The sequence below is a fragment of the Propithecus coquereli genome, unplaced genomic scaffold, assembly GCF_000956105.1.
Source record: "Propithecus coquereli isolate 6110/MARCELLA unplaced genomic scaffold, Pcoq_1.0 Scaffold605, whole genome shotgun sequence".
Classification (NCBI taxonomy): domain Eukaryota; kingdom Metazoa; phylum Chordata; class Mammalia; order Primates; family Indriidae; genus Propithecus; species Propithecus coquereli.
This window is the reverse complement of record NW_012152008.1, coordinates 679,181-697,425: the sequence shown is the minus strand read 5'-3', so window position 1 is coordinate 697,425 and position 18,245 is coordinate 679,181. Positions and strand designations below refer to the sequence as shown.

At 42.9% G+C, this 18,245-nt stretch overlaps 1 protein-coding gene across 1 annotated transcript in view; it reads right to left on the bottom strand.

Annotated features, from left to right (window-relative positions):
* Positions 1–17,426, bottom strand: part of ATG16L1 (autophagy related 16-like 1 (S. cerevisiae)) — a 40,015-nt gene extending 22,589 nt beyond the window's left edge. The window contains exons 1-7 of the mRNA XM_012659326.1: positions 17,102–17,426; positions 13,159–13,252; positions 8,363–8,468; positions 7,665–7,738; positions 6,555–6,806; positions 2,531–2,596; positions 682–714 (exon numbers count right to left, since the gene is read on the bottom strand). Of these exons, the coding sequence (XP_012514780.1) occupies positions 682–714; positions 2,531–2,596; positions 6,555–6,806; positions 7,665–7,738; positions 8,363–8,468; positions 13,159–13,252; positions 17,102–17,216 (740 nt within the window). The 5' untranslated portion in view covers positions 17,217–17,426. The remainder of the gene's footprint in view (positions 1–681; positions 715–2,530; positions 2,597–6,554; positions 6,807–7,664; positions 7,739–8,362; positions 8,469–13,158; positions 13,253–17,101) is intronic.
* Positions 17,427–18,245: the final 819 nt, after the last annotated feature.

Sequence of the window (18,245 nt, the reverse complement as noted above, 5' to 3'; positions counted from 1 at the left end):
AAGAAATAAAAGAAAAAGTGCATAGGGAGAAGAATCCAGGGGAAGAAGGGATTGCTAAAAGGGCCATCAACAACTTGATTTCATATATTTAATTAAAGATAGAAAAGCAAAAGCTAAACACTATTCACTTTTGACTCTGGGTATTTTGTGCTCATGTTTAAACACTCAGTGCCTCTGACATCTGAAGAGCCCATCAAGTTGCAAGTGATATGAAGTCCTAGGAACATGCTCCTTTTGTTGTTGTCCATCCCACCAGATGCAAAGCCCCCCCAGAATTTCCCCTCTTCATTTCTATGGGCCACACCTTTCCTAGTTGAGGGGTAAAGGCAAGTAATCATTTTGGTCTTAATGACCTCCCACAGAGTTGCAATCTTCATGGAGAAGTAAAATAATAAAATGTAATAACTCAAGACTTTATCACCTACTGTTTGGGTTTGTAAGAACTTGAAAACATGATTTTTCCTTTTTCATGATTAATTATCTGGATTATATAAACATATACTCAAGAATTTGATACCAAGCAAGTTAAACCAAGTCAAAGTAAATTTATTTTCCTTGGCTATTTACTTCAGGATTATGTGTAATTGTACCACATTCTTGGCCAGGATGTAGATGAGAATAAAGGCAGGCCTAAATAAAGAGGACACGCTGTGCTTTATTTTCTTCTTGGTTGGCTTTCACACAGATTTAGGTTTGTGGGAGTCACCTGTGCTCCTGCAAAGTTGGCAAGAAGAGCAGTATGAGCTGAGCCTATGACAGTGCTCTAAGACAGAATTTTATGGTCATAAAGCACCTAGAGCTGTGCACAGGCCCAGGACCACAAGAGAATACCATTATTTGCCAACTCATTACCAAAACCTTTCAAAGATGCAAATGTCCTCCTTTAACCTAGAAATTCCTCTCTTAGGTAAGAAGCATAGAGATGAAGAGCAGCCCGCCCCCCTTTAAAAAAAAAAAAAGAGAGAGAGAGGGTCTTGTTCTATCACCCAGGCTGGAGTGCAGTGGCATGATCACAGCTCACTGTAACCTCAAATTCCTGGGCTCAAGCAATCCTCCTGCCTCAGCCTCCCAAGAAGCTGAGACTACAGACATGTGCCATCATGCCTGGCTACTTTTTAATTTTTTTGTAGAGATAGGGCCTCACTATGTTTGCCCAAGTTGGTCTCGAACCCCTAGCCCAAGCTATCTTCCAACCTCAGCCTCCCAAAGTGCTGAGATTACAGGCATGAGCCACTATGCCTGGTTATGCTGGCAAATGACATTTTTATAAGGTGTTATTTTTAAGAAACGAAATCTCATTTCTAGGCTAACTACTTATTTACTTTATGGTTTTGGGAAAATACATGTGAGATTAACTTTACACATCTAAGAGTGCAGAAGATGTATACATACCCTACATCTAAAGCAAAGGCTTGGTATGATAACCTTTGTTTTCTTATAAATTAAGACATTTATTGATGAATGACTTTTACCTGAATTTAAACCACTCCCTTTCATTTTTTTTTTATTGAGACAGAGTCTCACTCTCTTGCCTGGGCTAGAATGCCGTGGCATCAGCCTAGCTCACTGCAACCTCAAACTCCTGGGCTCAAGTGATCCTCATGCCTCAGCCTCCTGGGTAGCTGGGATTACAGGCACGCGCCATCGTGCCCAGCTAATTTTTTCTATTTTTAGTTGTTTGGCTAATTTCTTTCTATTTATAATAGAGACGGGGTCTCGCTCTTGCTCAGCTTTGTCTCGAACTCCTGAGCTCAAGCAATCCTCCCGCCTCAGCCTCACAGAGTGCTAGAATTACAGGCGTGAGTCACCAAGCCCAGCCGACTCCCTTCCACTGATAAAGAAGCAACCAACATTTTTAAAAATAGTGGATCATAATTCTAAAACTATATTCTAAAAAATATTTCAATAGAAAGGAAACACAAAAAGCAAAGCAAATTTTGTTATTAAAATATCCACCACTCTTAAAGCTTCAAATCTCAGGGAATATCCCCCACCCCAATTTTCCACTTAAAGTCACAAACCAAAAGAAAGCAAGAGAAAGAACACTCAGCCCAGCCATTTCCCAAGAACAGGCCCAATTAGAGGCAGAAAACTGAAAAGTGTCAACAGGAAACAGTGAGGCGGTAATGTATGCAGAGTGCAGGAAGTTAAAACTCACACTCACAGCCGAGGAGTATAAACAAGAACAACTTTTTGGAAGGTTATTGGCAACATGCTCCAAAAGCTTTGAGTCACCAAATTTCACTGTCAAGAATTTATCTCAAGTAATCAGAAATATGGTCAAATATGATCAAAGACCATATTCAGTACGTTATTCATAAGCGCGAAATCTGAAGCCACCAAAACACAACTAAAATGATATATGGATGTTACTTCTGGGAGGTAGAATTATGTGTTTTTATTTTTTCCCTTTAATTTTTCAGTTTTCTTTCTAAAAGTCTATAAAATAATTTTACAGAAATAAAACATTATAGAACTATTTAAAAGTGCCAAATTATTAGAAGCATAGTTTTGGTTTGTCTCTACTTACTGTTCAACCGGTAGAGGTTCCTTTGCTGCTTCTGCAAGTTCTTTCTGCAGCCGGGCTTGCCGCCGCCTATTAAGAAAAACCCGGGGTTGGGGAAGGAAAAGAAAAAGAAAAAAGAAGAAAAACCCACCATTTACGTCTGCTCAAGGAAAGCATGGGATTTCGGCTCTCAGTAAAATACAAGTTTTAATAACACATTTGAATATTCCGTGCATTTAAAATAACTACCCTGTGCAAAGGTATCCAAAGTCCCAGACCCAAACCCATAACAACTGTAAGGCTCCCCTTGCCTCTCAGGACAGAAAGGTGCCTTCGGTTTATTGGGAGTTAGACACGGCTGTGACTTAGTTTTCTGCAGCAAAACAGTCTTATACATATTGAGTATCCCTTATCCAAAATGCTTGGGACCAGAAGCTTTTCAGATTTTGGATTTTGGAATATCCACATCATACTTACCAGTTGAATATCCCAAACCTGAAAATCCAAGATGCGCCAATGAGCTTTTCCTTTGAGTGTCATGTCAATGCTCAAAAATTTTAGGATTTTGGATGCTCAACCTGTACTAATGTACCCACAGCACGAATAACAATAGTGAAGATTTACTTAGAACGTATTTGTATCTGTTTAATGATTTTATAGATTTTAATTCATTTAATCTTTATAACAAGCCCCTGAGGTAGGTACTATTATTCCCATTTTACGGATGAAGAAACTGAGGTATAGAAAGATCTTTAACTATCAAAGTCACATAACTTCAATTTATTAAAGCTAGACATAGATAGAAGTCTTGGCAAAATCTGAATGTGGTAAACAGTCTCATCCACTCGTTCCTCTCAGAATCATCTTTATCTTTCCTTCCCAAGTCCTAAATTCAGGAACTCCCTAATTTTTAACCTTGGTCTCATTCTCTCTTTCTTGGCAATTTTGTCTCTAACTATGGTTATACCCTGTATGCAGAGGACCCCCAATTTAGAACTCCAGTACTGCTAATGAGCTCCCATCAAGAATTCTGCTGAAATTTCTTTTCAGCTTCCACCACAGTGGTAATGCTCAAACTGAGGAAAAGTCCTCTAGGTGGCATATCAGAATCTCGGGAAGTGATGAGAGTATAGCTTTAAAAAGTTCATCACACTCTTCATTTTATACCTAGAAGATGAAAAATAAGTTTTACAGGACAAATGACAAAAAATGCAATTTACCAAAATCTTCTTAGGTGGAAGAGACAACCTGTGAACTGTTTTCGAGAGAAAACCAAATCTCAGTGCAGGGAGTGTAACACTACGGGAAAGGCACCTGCTGGTAGACTATCTGAAATCTATAACTTCAGGTCCCAGTTCTACAAGGTAGAGAAAAAAACTTGACCTAGGGTCACAGGGAGAGGAAAACAACATCTGTAGCCAGGCCCTCATCAGTATAGCTGAAAGTTCAACTATTTCCTGAGAGCACCTTAAGCAGCCACTGTGCCCAACTGTGGGGACACACCTCAGCCTGGTGAGGAGGACAGAACATGAAGAGCTGTTTCAAAACATGCTACGTCGTGATCCAGGTAAACAAAAGCTGCTAGAAGAAAACAAGAAACATGTAAGCTGGAGGACTGGCAGGAAGTGGGTAATAACAAGGCTTCTAGAAGGAAGAACTGTCTTTTTTTGTTTTTATTTTAAGACCGTATCAAGCACGTGAAGGGGAGGAACTACCTGAGGAAAGTAATGAAAAGACTCCCCAGGCCCAGGTCTGCAATCACATGACGCCTTCAAGTGCTTATTCCCAGGAAAACATTTCAAAGGGAGGAATAAAAAACGAGGGCAGATATCTGAAGTGTTCCCCACACCATCTTCATGTGAAGGCTGCATCATTCTCCCTGTCCACTGGGGCGCTCAGGGGCTCTTCCCTGGCATCGCCACACACCTCAACTTTTCTCTCCGGCAGCCTTTCGGCTACTGTGAACACGCGACCTGGCAGCATCGGCTAACCCTGGGGTCCCCACCACCCTCACGCTGCTGAAGAACTCCATGGCACGAGCCATACTATTTTACTTAAAGTAAATGTGACACAGAAAGAACACAAAAAGGACAGCTCTTAATATTATAGAAACTTTACAAAGTTAGAAAATACAGAAAAGTATAAAATAAAAACCACAATCTCAAACACCATTAACAGCACATGTAATTACTTCTGGTCTTTAAAAAAATGCATATAAAATTGCAATGTTTTATGAAAATATATCCTATTTTTGTGTTATATTAATTTTAGGCATTTTTCATGTCACTAAGTATTCTTAAAATATATAATTTTTTTCCTTTTTCTTTTTATTAAAATATGTAATTTTAAATGGTTTTATCAAATTCCACTGTATGGACACATAATTTAATTATCCCACAAGGGACATACTGCTAATTTCTTCACTACTGTGAATAATGTGCCCTCACAAAATATTTGTGAACAAGTCCCCTTACTTCCTTAGAATAAAGCTAAACAAGTAGGAACTTTTCAGGTTCCTGCTCATCCCACAGTGCCCTCGAGGAGGCGGTTCAAACGTGCTTCCCATCTGCCACGGGAGAGGGCCCTGTGCCGCCTTGTCTGCCACATTCCCTGACCATGTCAGTCTCTGCCTTTTGAGCTCCATGTGCTTCTTGTCCATCTGTCTGAGTGCTCTTTTCCTTGCTGACTCTATATTAAGGATACTTAAAAGAACATCTCCTAGTTTATTGTTTCATTCTTCTTTGAAGGTAGGAAATCTAAAAATTTGATACAGTGCATTCTATTTTCATTACTGTTATGTTTAGAAAGTCTTCCGATGCTCCTCACGGAATAAACGGGAGACAGTCACTCACGTGCTACCCTTCTACCTTTGTGGCTTCGGTTTTGCAGATTTTGAGTCTGATTATCCGGTGAGGCTAGCGCTCATCACTACTCTCTGTGACTCTTTCCTACTGTCACTTATTCGTTCTTTTGGATCAACTACAATAATCTTTCCAAATTTTAACTACTGATATAGGGATTTAAAAAAAATAGGTCCTAATCTCTGTAAAACTTTTGTTAATGGTTTTCAGATGATTTTCTCAGGTTTTCTAGGAGGATAACCACCCTCTTCTTTTCAACGGTGCACTCGAGGTTTGGTGATCTCTAAGATGATCTCTAAGAACTGCGACAGAATGAGCCTTACCTCCTTTTCTTGCTAGTTGGTTTTAATGGGAGTGTGTGTAAAATGGTGGACCTGTGGACCTTGACCATGGATCTATTAGACTCTCTGGAGGAGCTTTTCAACACAGACATTTCCCACGACAGAGATTTGGATTCCTAATGGCTAAGACAGGAGGCTTCCATGTTAAGAACACTACTTACTGGCTGTTGGTCAGAGATAGGTGTTTTTATTAAACGTTCTCTTTTGGTCCCAATTTAAGAGTTTTTATCAGAATTAATCAGAATGCCCTTTTGGGATCTACTAAAATGATCATGTAGTGTCTAATCTAATGTGATACATATTTAATTGACCGCTCAATAATCCATCTCTTAATTCCTAAGTCTTAGCAGGATTTAAGATTTATCTTAAGTAGCTAAATCTTAGTAGGAATGCACTGAGTTTTTAAAAAATATCACTGATTTTGATTTAGCAATTCCACATCTATATTCACGTTGAGACTGGACTACAGTCTTTTGTGTACTTGCAAGATCAGAATTTTCATATGGGTCTGAAGAGCTTCACAAAATTTGGGGGGAATTTTAATCTTTCTCTAATTCTGGCTTCATTTATATTGTCAGGAATTAGCTTTACCCCTCAAAACACTGAGAATTCCCTGGTAAAAGGAGTATGGGCCAATGCCCCTCTGGGAGATATTCCTCTTCCCAGCTATAAAAGTGTCCTTACAAATGCAAATTTCTTTTATATCCACTATCACTATTTCTAATTTTGTTAGTGTTTTGTATTTTTGCTTCCCCCTGCAATTAGAACTGCCAGGTTTGTTTCTTTTCAGAGAACTGGATCTACTTTACTAAACATGAAACCACTAACTGTGGATTGATGTCCCACCTGGAGTCCTTTTCATTCTCTGCGTTCAGGCGATTAGCTTCCTGGGCTTTCTCGGCCATCCACCTGGTGACCAGCTCCTGGTTCTCTTCAGTAGTTTTCCTCAGTTTCTCCTCCAAGGCAGTAAAAGTGATCTGCAGCGCATCATATTCATCCTTCAGGGTCTGGTTGGCTCTTTCAAGGTCCTGAAGCTTAGTGCGCAGTTCTAGGCACTCTGTCTCAAGGTCGGAGATAGTCTGCAAACACTCTGCAATTCTGAAAGCATGACATTAGAGGAGGAATGGTACCTCACAGAGCCCTGCACCAGAGCCAGAGGGACTTGGCTGAGTGCTCCAACTCAGGGCCAACAACAGGGACACAGGCCATCACACCAGGCCCCGTGTGAAACACTTGGTGTTCATTATATTCCTTAGCCAGGCCCAGTCCAACAGTTTACAGGAAAATCCTGTGAAGAGAGGAAATTCATCCTGACTATGCATGACTAGTGAAAGCACCTTTCAGAACAGCAGGATTTAAAGGAAGAGGGAGTTTTTGATGCTCAGACAGATAAGGGGACTTAAAAGTAGGCTGGAAAGCCTATGTGTTTCACCAGCTCTAACATTCCTCAGCAAATGCCCCACCTTTCTAAGCCGCTAGATCCCTTCCCACATATTAAGGAAACTCAACTGCCGCTCCAGCTCCAACATCGCAGGATTCAGAGTCCCCATTAATCTTGTCTGCCAGGCCTGAGCAACAACATTCTTACTCAGAAACTCATTTTCTTGTTCCCAAGGGCCACGCACTCGGCTATCTTGGCCCTACCTCCACCATAGAAGATCCGAGCTCCCACGCACAGCAGACACGGGAGAACCGTGAGTGCATCTGGGACACCTACGAGGGCCAACGTTACTTCCCTAGGAGGATGCTAGAAGCCCGGGGGCCTGAGGACAGCGGTCCTTGCTTTTTCCTTCTCAGAGCTACAGAAAAGGATCCCAGACTGTGCATGCACTGAAACAAAACTCTTGCTGAATGCAGTGTGGCCACTGTTCACCACTGGCCCCACTCACAAGAGTGCAGCAAAACAGGATGTGTGAACCAATGACCAGGCCCCAAGGATGCATGGCCTCTACTCACTTTGCTTCATTCATCTGCATCTCCCTGTCCTTCTGCTGCATTTGGTTATTCAGGTCAATCACCAACTGAGCTAACTGGGAGATAAAGAAAAACACTTTCATAAATAACAGATTTTAGGACCTTACTTGGAAACTACATAGTGGGTGACTATTTTTAAGAAAGAAAATGTTCTTGTGGGGTTGGGGTTGGGTATCAAGAATAAACAATCTTGGTGGCAGCAAGGAGCAGAAAAGCCTATGGGGATGCACGTGGGAATTAGCCCTGCTCCCTGTTGAAGCATGGTTTGGATGAATGAGAAGTGTTCTACGTGACCACCTGGGGCTCACTGAGGACAACTGCCTACCCCTCAAGACTGCAGCTACCTTTTCGGAGACTCATTTCTGCTGAAGAAACTATCAATCCAGCTGAACTGATGGTAAACTATATTTTCCCTACTGGAGCTTTGCCACAAGACCACCATTCAGGGTAAACACAGCCCTGGACTTGATTCTTTCTAACGAAGGTTTCTAAAATTTCAGGGTTCACACTCAAAAGCTGCCTGGTATTTTGAGTCAGTTTTCCCCACCCTTTCATTCTTGTGATGCCGTATTTGGCCAAGACTGCTGTCAATTCTAGCAGGAAGTGACTGGGCTCCCATCTCCCTCCCATGGGACCCTCACAGAGCACAGAGGACAGATGAGGAAAGGGGCTCGCTTTACCTCTCCACGTTTCTTGTGCAATTCAGTCAGTTCTTCTTGGTGTTTAATCCTCAGCTGGGCCATTTCTTGTAGCTGAGTGTCATTCCATGTGCCATCATGTCCAGGACTAAATCCCCAAACCAGACAGATGAAGAGGACATGCAAAAAAAAAAAAGGCGGGGGGGGAGTGCGGGGGGGGCGGGAATCAGGCTCCAAACCTCTCCAATGGCAGTGGAACAATAACTTCAGAATTGCAAACCTATACATGTTCACATAGCCAATAAGCCATTTTAGTCTTTCCAGCAGCTGCAGTTACCAGCTGCTACATGTAGGAAGTAGGAGATGAGACACACAGTAAAGCAAAGCAACCACAACCATCAGCCAAGTCCAGAACAAAGGATGGAAGGTTCCTGAACGAGGTACAGGTAATACAGAGAGGAGCCAATGAGGTCCACTCGCTCGGCAAGTATCTGAGTGCCCGTGATGTACCAGGTACTGTTCTCAGTGCTGGGGAAATGGCAGTGAGTGCACAGGTCTGCTCTTACGCCACCAACAATTAATCACGACCAGATGGACAATAAGCAAGGAAATCTGTGAGGAGTCACATGAGCTGTGAAGAAAACTCAAGCAGGGACAGGGCCCTGGGTTTTCTGGGGAAACTGAGGAGGGTCCCCCTAAGAAGGTGACACACAACTGGAGATGGGAAAGAAGTGAGGAACAGGCCACATGGACCCCTGGGGGAAGGGCTTCTGAAGCAGAAGGAGCAGCAGGTGGGAGTCAGGGTGGGGGCCTGGAGGAGGCACACAGTTGGTATATTGGAGGAAGGGTGACTGCAGCCTAGCTGCAGGGGACAGAGGTGGGGAGATCACACAGAGCCTTGTGGGCCCCTCTAAGGGCTGTGGCATTTACTAGGCATGAACGGAAGCTGCTGGAGAGTTTTGAGCAGATGAATGACTTAGGGTTTAAAGGATCACTCTGGTTACTGCGTGGAGAGCAGGCTGTAGAGGGGCAAGGGCAGAACCAGGGGGACCAGCTGGCAGGCTACTGCACAGTACAGACACAGGGTAGACACCAGTGGCACAGCCTAGACCAAGGTGGAAGCAGGAGAGGGGTGAGATAGGGGCAGACTCTAGATCTACTCTGAAAAGAACACCTGCAGGACTTGCCTTTGAATTGGACGTGGGGTGTGAAAGACAGACAGGAGTCAAGGATGATTCAAGGCTTCTGGGCTGAGCACCTCAACAAAGGTAGGTGTCACCTACTGAGATGGGCAAGCCTGTGGGAGCAGCAGGTTTTGGGGGAGGCCTGATGAGTTCAGTTGTGGACTTTCAAGTACATATATCCAGTGGAAACTGGATATTAGAGTCTGAACTTCAAAAAGACATCCAAGCTGGAGGCTAACATACAGAAGTAGTGAGCAAATGGACATACCTAAAGCCACAAGAGTTGAGTTCAGATTACCTCAAGAGTCAATGTAGTTTTGGAAACTTGGCCAACTGTCTGCATTGTATCTCAGAAACAGCAGCAGATGACTAGAACTGAGCATTTATAGTTCAGGAGAAGGATCTTGGCTGGAGCTACAGATGAGAATTATCAGATTATAGTGAGTAGCTGAAATCACTGCCCAGGGAAAGCTTGTAGATGGAGAAGAAGAAGAAGGCTGGATACTAAGATATTAACATCTAAAGGAAGAAGAGCTGCCCACTCCATATGACCTATGATAAAATAAAAAGAGGAAGAAAAAGGGGCAGTATATAATAGTGCCTACTATTTTACCCTCCACTTCCACACATATTCTTATTACATACCTAGGCACAATTAATACCTCATCCTTTGAGGCAACCTGGCACTTCTCCAGTCTTAGCCTATGAAGTAGAAGCCAAGAGATTAGAAAGTGGAACACACTTTACATGAAACCACCCTAAATCAGGCAGAATTAGAATCTTATCAAATCCTCTCATTTTTAATACAAAGCAATGTGTAATATGCAAAGTATAAGATGTGGTCCCTCCTTCTGAGGAGCTGGTATTCTTTCTACAGAAAAGATTCATGAAATGAAAACAATATAAAGAAAAACAAATGTGTGTTAATTATGTTCCGAGGCAGAGATGTCCCCAGCAAGGATGGTTTCGGGTTGGGAGGGGTTTCAGAAGAGGAACCAGAATGGGATCTCCTAGGAAAACCAAAATGTAGATAAGACCAAGTAGAGGGGCCACAGCTAGATGCTTAAACCTCAAACCACACCAAGACGAACTCAGCAGAATTGCTAAGAGACTAAGGCAAGAAGGATACAAGTCATTCTATTCCTAAGAGCCTCCAAGGACTTCCTATATTTTACTCACAATTAAAGCCAAAACCCTTAAAATAGCCCATTAACAGTGTTTCACTAAGAGGACAAAAGAATCACCTGCTGGATGTGTTTAACACATCTGTGTTTAGCACAGATTCCAGGGCCCCACCAGCAGGTGATCTGCTTTCCTAGGAAGGCCCGGCAATCTCCATATCTAACTGGCACTCAAGTGATGGGATTGCTGCTGGGTCACAGGGACTCAGTAGCCTGCAGGCAGTAGTGCTCAAATTTTAGAGGTCCTCAGAATAACCTAGAGAGTTTCCTAAAATCCGGATTTCTGAGCCCCATCCCCAGAGTTTCTGAAAAAATAGGTCTGGGGAGGCCCAAGAATCTGCATTTCTAACAATTTCCCAGATGATACCAGCAGTCCAGGAACCCAGCTTAGAATAAACAATTTCCAGGTTGAAGAGTTTATTTTAATTTGAAGACAAAGTGATGAAAACGCTTAAGAGGAAAGCCTGGTAATTGATACAGATTGCTATTTAAGCACAACGTGCAGTTTTAAGGTTAATGAGGATGAGATGGGCAGGACCAAAGGAGAGACAGGAGGAGGAGGGAGGGAAGGAAACCAATCAGGTGCCCATCTTCTGTGGGCACCCTCACCACATTCTCCAACAAACACCCCTTTGAGTTGGTCTCCCCCAGCAGACTCTGCACCTCTCCAGAGCAGGGGCTCCAGCTCATTCATCTCTTCGTCTCCAATGCTTAGCCTCCACTGCAGTCAGAGAAAGTCTACTAAAAGAACAAGACTCCTGCCACAGTCCAGGAATGAGATGATAGACGATAAACAAAGGGGGTGGCAAAATAAATGCACACTAAGAGACAGATGGAAGAGGATGTAGGGTGAGGAACCAAGAGGCCTGGATGACTGAAGGAACACAGGGAGGGGCAAGATATGGAGGGGAAAAAGGAACCACAGATGACTTGTGGAAAATGGGGACGCCATGAATAGAAACAAGGCAGTCAGGAGGACAGGCTTGTTATGGACAATGTCTGCGGGAAAGGAAACCTCCAATAACATGATTATCACAGTGAAATTCAGCCAGAAGAACTGTCATATATTTATTTATGATACCTTCCCAAGCCAGTGAGCTTGCCTGACAGATAAAGGATACAGGAATATAGTCACCAAGAGTCTAATCAGAAAGAAATAAGGGGTGAGATGCTATAGGAGTAAATAAATCAGGCTACCCCTATTTGTGTTTTTCTTTAACCTTAAATTATCAACTTTGTTTTTAAAATGCTAAAATGTGGATAGATTTCGGAACAATAATGGGTACTGTTCCCATATAAACCACCAAATTTAATGTGCAAACATAAACATTATGGAAAAATAAGACAGTAAAACTCTAGAATAAACCTATTTAAGCTGCTTTGATGAAATATGGCTTTCTGACTTTTTTTTGGACCATGACCCTTAATAAACACAGTAAGTATACATAAATGTACAAAAATGACGCAGTAAACACACTAAACACTCCACCACCAACACATGTATATATGTTTAATAAAATACCCTATTAAAACACACTCACATTTTTCTAATCTAGTTCTTAAAAGAAAAGGCTATTGCAACCTGCTAATTTGATTTCAGTCTAATACAGATACCCCTCCACTTATGATAGGGCCACATCCTGATAAACCCATCCTAAGCTGAAAATATCGTCAGTCAAAATGCACTGAAGACATCTAACCTACCGAACATCATAGCTTAACCTACCTCAAATACTCTCAAAACATATTAGCCCACAATTGGGCAAAATCATATAACACAAAGCCTATTTTATAGTAAAGTGCCGAATATCTCATATAATTTATCAAATACTATAATGAAAGTGAAAAACAGAATGGTTGGATGGGCACTCAAAATACAGTTTCTACTAAATGCATATTGCTTTTGCACCATCATAATGTTGAAAAATTTAAGTCAAACCATTCTAAGTCAGGGACCCTTTGTATGCTGGAAAAACACTGAGCTAAAAGGATCAAACAGACCCGTACTGTATAAAAAACAATTTGTGTTTATGCACCAGTCAATCCTGTATTAACAAGATCTATGTAAATCAGTTCAGGAATACTTGTCTCTATTTTTAAAGAAAGCAAACCCTGGTAAGTTTGAAGAGAAATTGACCTAGGGTTGCCCCATGAACTTAAGAAATTTCTTGGGAAAAAAAAGAAATTTCTTAAGCTGAGAGCACAGCACTGATAATAACTCTTCTAGGTATGTATCTCAGCCTGCTAATCCTCCTGCCTCAGCCTCCCAAAGTGCTAGGATTACAGGCGTGAGCCACTGTGCCCAGCCAGTATGTACGTACCTTCTAAAAAAACAATCTTACTTGGTTTCTTTGAAAGGAACTGACAAAAACCAGAACAAATAGTACTTCATTCACTTTTAAATTAGTGACAACTAAACTGAGATAAATTTCAACATAGCAAACACAGATAATACAGGTTAGTTTCAAAGTACCTTATCTCATGCCTGTTTGGTATGTCATGTTTTTCAGCTTGTAGTTTCTGGGCCAACACTGAATGAAGATCTGACTTTTCCAGTAACTTGTTATCTATTTAAAAAAAGGTCAGAAATTAAGTTATTGTAACATAAATACACCTTACATCTTATAAAGCTTGGGACCAAAAAATAACCAGAAGATGACTTGGGTAGGTTTCACCTTTATAAGGTATCAAAGTACTAGATAAATGTGTTTTGTTGCCATGGCAGCAATTGTATAAAATCCAGGAAGATACCTTCCTTAGATGTTTCTTGGCCTATGTTTGGGCAGTCCAGCCACAGTAATCTATGGAAATGCACCAGCAAGAAGGTACCCCTATTAAAGGGAGTTGAAATTGCTTTTTACTCCCAGCATTATTTATTTCTATCTTGGAAATAAAAAAGAAAAAGAAAAAAGAAAAAGACATCAAACACAATGGCGAAGTGGTGAAATGCTATATACCTTTAAATAATAAAGGAAAACTTTATCATACTTTGGTAAATTTAATTACTTTTCAGATCAGGGCACCTCGGGATATAAATATAAATCACAGCCCCCAACATTGAAGGAGTTAAAATCTAATGTGGTTAACTATAAAAAGGTACAGAGAATAGTGACTCTATTTTTCTGGATAGTTCCACAGCAGGTGACACCTGATTTGAGCCTTAAAGGAAGATGACAGTCTAGGCAGAAGGAATAGCATAGGGTTGTTTGGTAAGTGGCTGGAAATAAAGGTTGGAGCCAACACACGAGAGGATGAGGAATTTAGGCTTTTTCTTACTGGCAGTGAAGAAATAAGAAATTGTAAATGCAGGCAGTTACATGAACAGATTTGTATTGGTAGAAAGTCAAACATTATTCTGAAGTTCTTTGTTCAGGGAACTGGGTGGAAGACACTAATGTATCAGAGCACAGAAGAGAGAACACTTAGGGAATAAAATGAGTCTCTTTCTGAACATAGTATATTTGACAGGGGACCTAGTGCAGGAACTCAAAAGAAAAAACGGGGCTAGAAAGAACATGTAGTTGGGAATAACAGGCACATGGGGGCCAGTAAGATCAGATGGGGGTAAGGGGGACCTTAAGGCAGAATTAAGAAATTGACCACAGGAACTTAGTAGAATAGCAACATTTGAAAGAGGTTGTCACAAATCCTGAGATTAGAATTGCTCTAGAACAAAATTTTGATAGGGTTTATGCTAGTGATTATCATTCCTGTTAAGAGAGCCTATCTCTCCTCATAAAGAGTCCTGAGTTCTACTTCTTGATATCTGAAAAGAGAACTCCTGGGCGAAAATACTCTCTTCATCTATATTAGTCAAATGCATTAGCTAAGCCAAATAGGGAAGTCGTTCCAACCTTGGCTTTCACAACCAATAGGAAGACTTAAAATTCACCAGTGTCAAGGGGCTCTAATAAGATCTTCAAAACGTTCCACCAAAGCTTGGTGCCCTGCAATAATTTTAGGTCTTTCAAAGGACATGAGGCATTTAAGAGGGATCCTTCCCAAGGCTCCTCACTGAAGGGGAGGTTGGAGATGGAGGGAAGCCTTGCCCCTCTCCCCATAGCTTCTTTCCATCTTTCTCTTCAGGCTCAGAGGCAGGGACTGAACAGGGGACAGGGGGTTTATGGAGGGTCAGAACTTGACTGGCCTGAGAAGGCTGGAACAAGAGGAATGGAGATGTTTCACAGTCACACTAGAAATGATCTCCCCAAATGTCAATCCCCCTACACAGAAGACTTGAACAGGCAAAGGCTGTCTCCCTTCCCTGCTCCCTGTTAGCCTCTTCTCCCAGCCTCCTCTCCTGGCCCCTCAGGCAGGCATTACTGACTACTCTAGCCCTGTTTAATATGTCTTCTCTCCACGACTGCCCTCTAGTTCTGACTGTTCTCCTACGTGCTCCGACGCCATCAAGATGTCATTTTTGAAGTGCAAAAACAATTCTATTTGTGTCAATGAGATAACCAGCGTCTTACATTTATAGACTATTACACAGATGGCTTTCAAAGCACTAATACGTGCAGCACTGTTTTTAAGAAGCAGGCAGGGCAAGCTCCATCCCCATTTTATAGATGCAGCAGACCAGACTAAGAAAGGTAGTGAAAAGATTAGTTAGCAGGGTATTAGTCAGGCAGCCAACCCAATTTGACTTTCAAAGTATATTATCTTTTAAAGAATAAGCATTCAGGCCGGGCGCGGTGGCTCACGCCTGTAATCCTAGCACTCCGGGAGGCCGAGGCGGGCGGATCGTTTGAGCTCAGGAGTTCGAGACCAGCCTGAGCAAGAGCGAGACCCCGTCTCTACCAAAAATAGAAAGAAATTAATTGGACAGCTAAAAATACATAGAAAAAAATTAGCCGGGCATGGTGGCGCATGCCTGTAGTCCCAGCTACTCGGGAGGCTGAGGCAGAAGGATTGCTTGAGCCCAGGAGTTTGAGGTTGCTGTGAGCTAGGCTGACGCCATGGCACTCACTCTAGCCCAGGCAACAAAGCAAGACTCTGTCTCAAAAAAAAAAAGAATAAGCATTCAATAAACACCTGATGAACTGAATTTATGTAACCTGTAAGGGAATGACATAGTTTGAGTGAGAGACACTGCCTACGTTTCTGGCATTCTGAAATATAACAGCACTGGTCTGCCAGGCCTCTTAGTATTTGGAATTAGCATGACAGCAACAAAACATCCCCCTTTCTTCCTAGTTTTGTTAAGAGAATGGGTGCAGTAAAAATTAAGAAGGACCATTTATTGGGGGATCCAGTGAGAAAAGCAAATGCAAAAGCTAAGCAACATCAAGCCTGAGTTCAAATCCCAGTCCCACCACTACCTGCTGTGCAGCCCCACAGTTTACCAAATTTCTCTCAGCCTCAGTTTCCACATGTGTGAAGAGCGCAATAATGGGACCTGCTTCATAGAATTTGGGGGAAGATAAAATAAAATAACACATGCAACATATTTACCACAGCACTCAAACTTGTCTGCACATTAGAATCATCTGGAGAGCATCAAAAAACACTGCTACTCTCTCTATACTGTGATTTAATTGGTCTGTGGTGTGCCTTGGGCTTTGTAATTTTTTTTTTAAAGATCTCCAGGTGATTCTAATGTGCAGATAATTTTGGGAACCACCTATTTAGCACAATCAGAATTCAATAAAAGGCAACTATTATTTTTAATCCCATCATCAATATGACCCCGGAGGCTTGTCAGGCTTACTTCAAGGGGTAGGTGGGACCTTAAGACTGAAGAGTGGCCATTTCTTCTCCCAAATGAGTCATCAGTTATGGTAAAAGTGGAGAGATGGGGAAGGGAAATGCTCATTTAGATTTACCTAAGATACAAACATTTTTGTACCCTTAAATTCCAAGGGGTGGAGGAGAAGAAAACTACCTCTTTCGTATTCAAGGTTTTCAATAACAGTAAAGCCTACGCCCCAACTGAAAGCTATGTTAAGACTCAAAATGTGTAATAGTGAAAGACTACCAAGGTGGAGTAAGGGCAACAAGTATGAGCAGTTAAAGGCCACACGTTCCACCTCACTCAGAAGACAATGTTAATTCTGCTAGTTAATGCTTAAAGTCAATACATGTTTTCATTAGTAGGACCCCATAAATGCGATGTTTCTGGAGCCTGGGCTTTTTTAAGTGCATAAGTATCGTGTAAAAAACACAAACACGAACAGGGCCTGCCCACAAAGATCACACAATTTAATGGGGGAGACGCTCCACTATCACCCCCAAAGAAAAGACGAAACGGGAAGAAAAATATCTAAAAAGGCGTGGGGCATCCGAGGCGCAGGGTACCCGAGGCGGCCGCCATGCGCGCAGGCGGCGTCGGTGTTGGCCTCCGGTTCCAGCTAGTGCCTCGCGTGCCTCCCCAGGGTCCGCCCGTCCCGGTCCCGTCCCGCACGGGCGCCGCTCACACTGCAGGATGATCTCCTCGAACGCCTGCCTCTGCAGTCGGTCCCGGCGCCTCAGCTCCTCCGAGATGTGGCGCTTCCAGCGGGGGAAGTCAGCGGCGCGGAGGCCCGACGACATGTCGCCTGTTACCCCGGCGCCTCAGCGCCGCCAATCCGAGCGAAGGCTGGTGGCCGAGGCCCGCAGCATGAGGCGACCAGCGGGCGCGGAGAAGCCGGCAACCCCAGAGCTCACCTACACACAGCTGCCGCCCCTGAGGCCATCCAGGACGGTCTTCCGACTCCTTCCGGAAATGATTTTGGTGAGGGCCGGAAGGCCCGCCTCCTCTCCCTGCGCTTTTCACCGCACGCACGCACGCACGCACGCACGCGGTGGGTGCCGATGCAGGGCGCTCGCTAGTGACGCCTTCCTGAAGCCGGAAGCATTAGGGAGTGGGAAGCGGCCGCTGGGAGGCGTGCTGGCCGCACTGTAGGCCGAGCTATGGACAGGAAGGAAGCGGGAAGGGAGGCGCTTCTGCTTGCCACTTACGTTTCGTCTGCTGCTTTTCAACCCTTTTCATATTTTTTTTCTTGGCCTGCCTCCCTTTTTTTCATCTCAGTTTACAAACAGAAGTGGGGTTCACTCCCCACATAGTAGCTGTGTGGCTGTGGATGAATGACAGCCTCCCTAAGCTCAGTTTTCTAATCTATAAAATGGGGACAGTAATGATATCCACCTCAGAGGGTTGTCATGAGGATTAAAAGGAAAAACCTATGTAATGTAATTAGCATTGTGCCCGGCACGTGGTAAACCTAACTTTACCTACGCATCCGGGATCCTTCCAAGGCCTACCCAAAGTCTGGCTGCTTTAGCAAGAACTTCCCACTGATCTTGGAAACGGGTTTTTGGGTGTTTTGTTTTGCAATGGGGAAGAGGAATGGAAACGAGCTAAGAAAGATGTGAATAGTGTATCAGAGTTTGTCCGTGTTAATCATTAGAATCCTAGAAATTATGACTTAACAGTAAACGGGTCCTTACAAGGTAATCTAATGCCAGTAGATATTGAAAGGGGGAGATGGAAGACACATAGGCTCCCGAGAAGATCAAATCTGTCAACGAGCTCAGCAGAATGGAAAACCTAGTTCTGTAATGGAATTGTCTGAGCTCCAT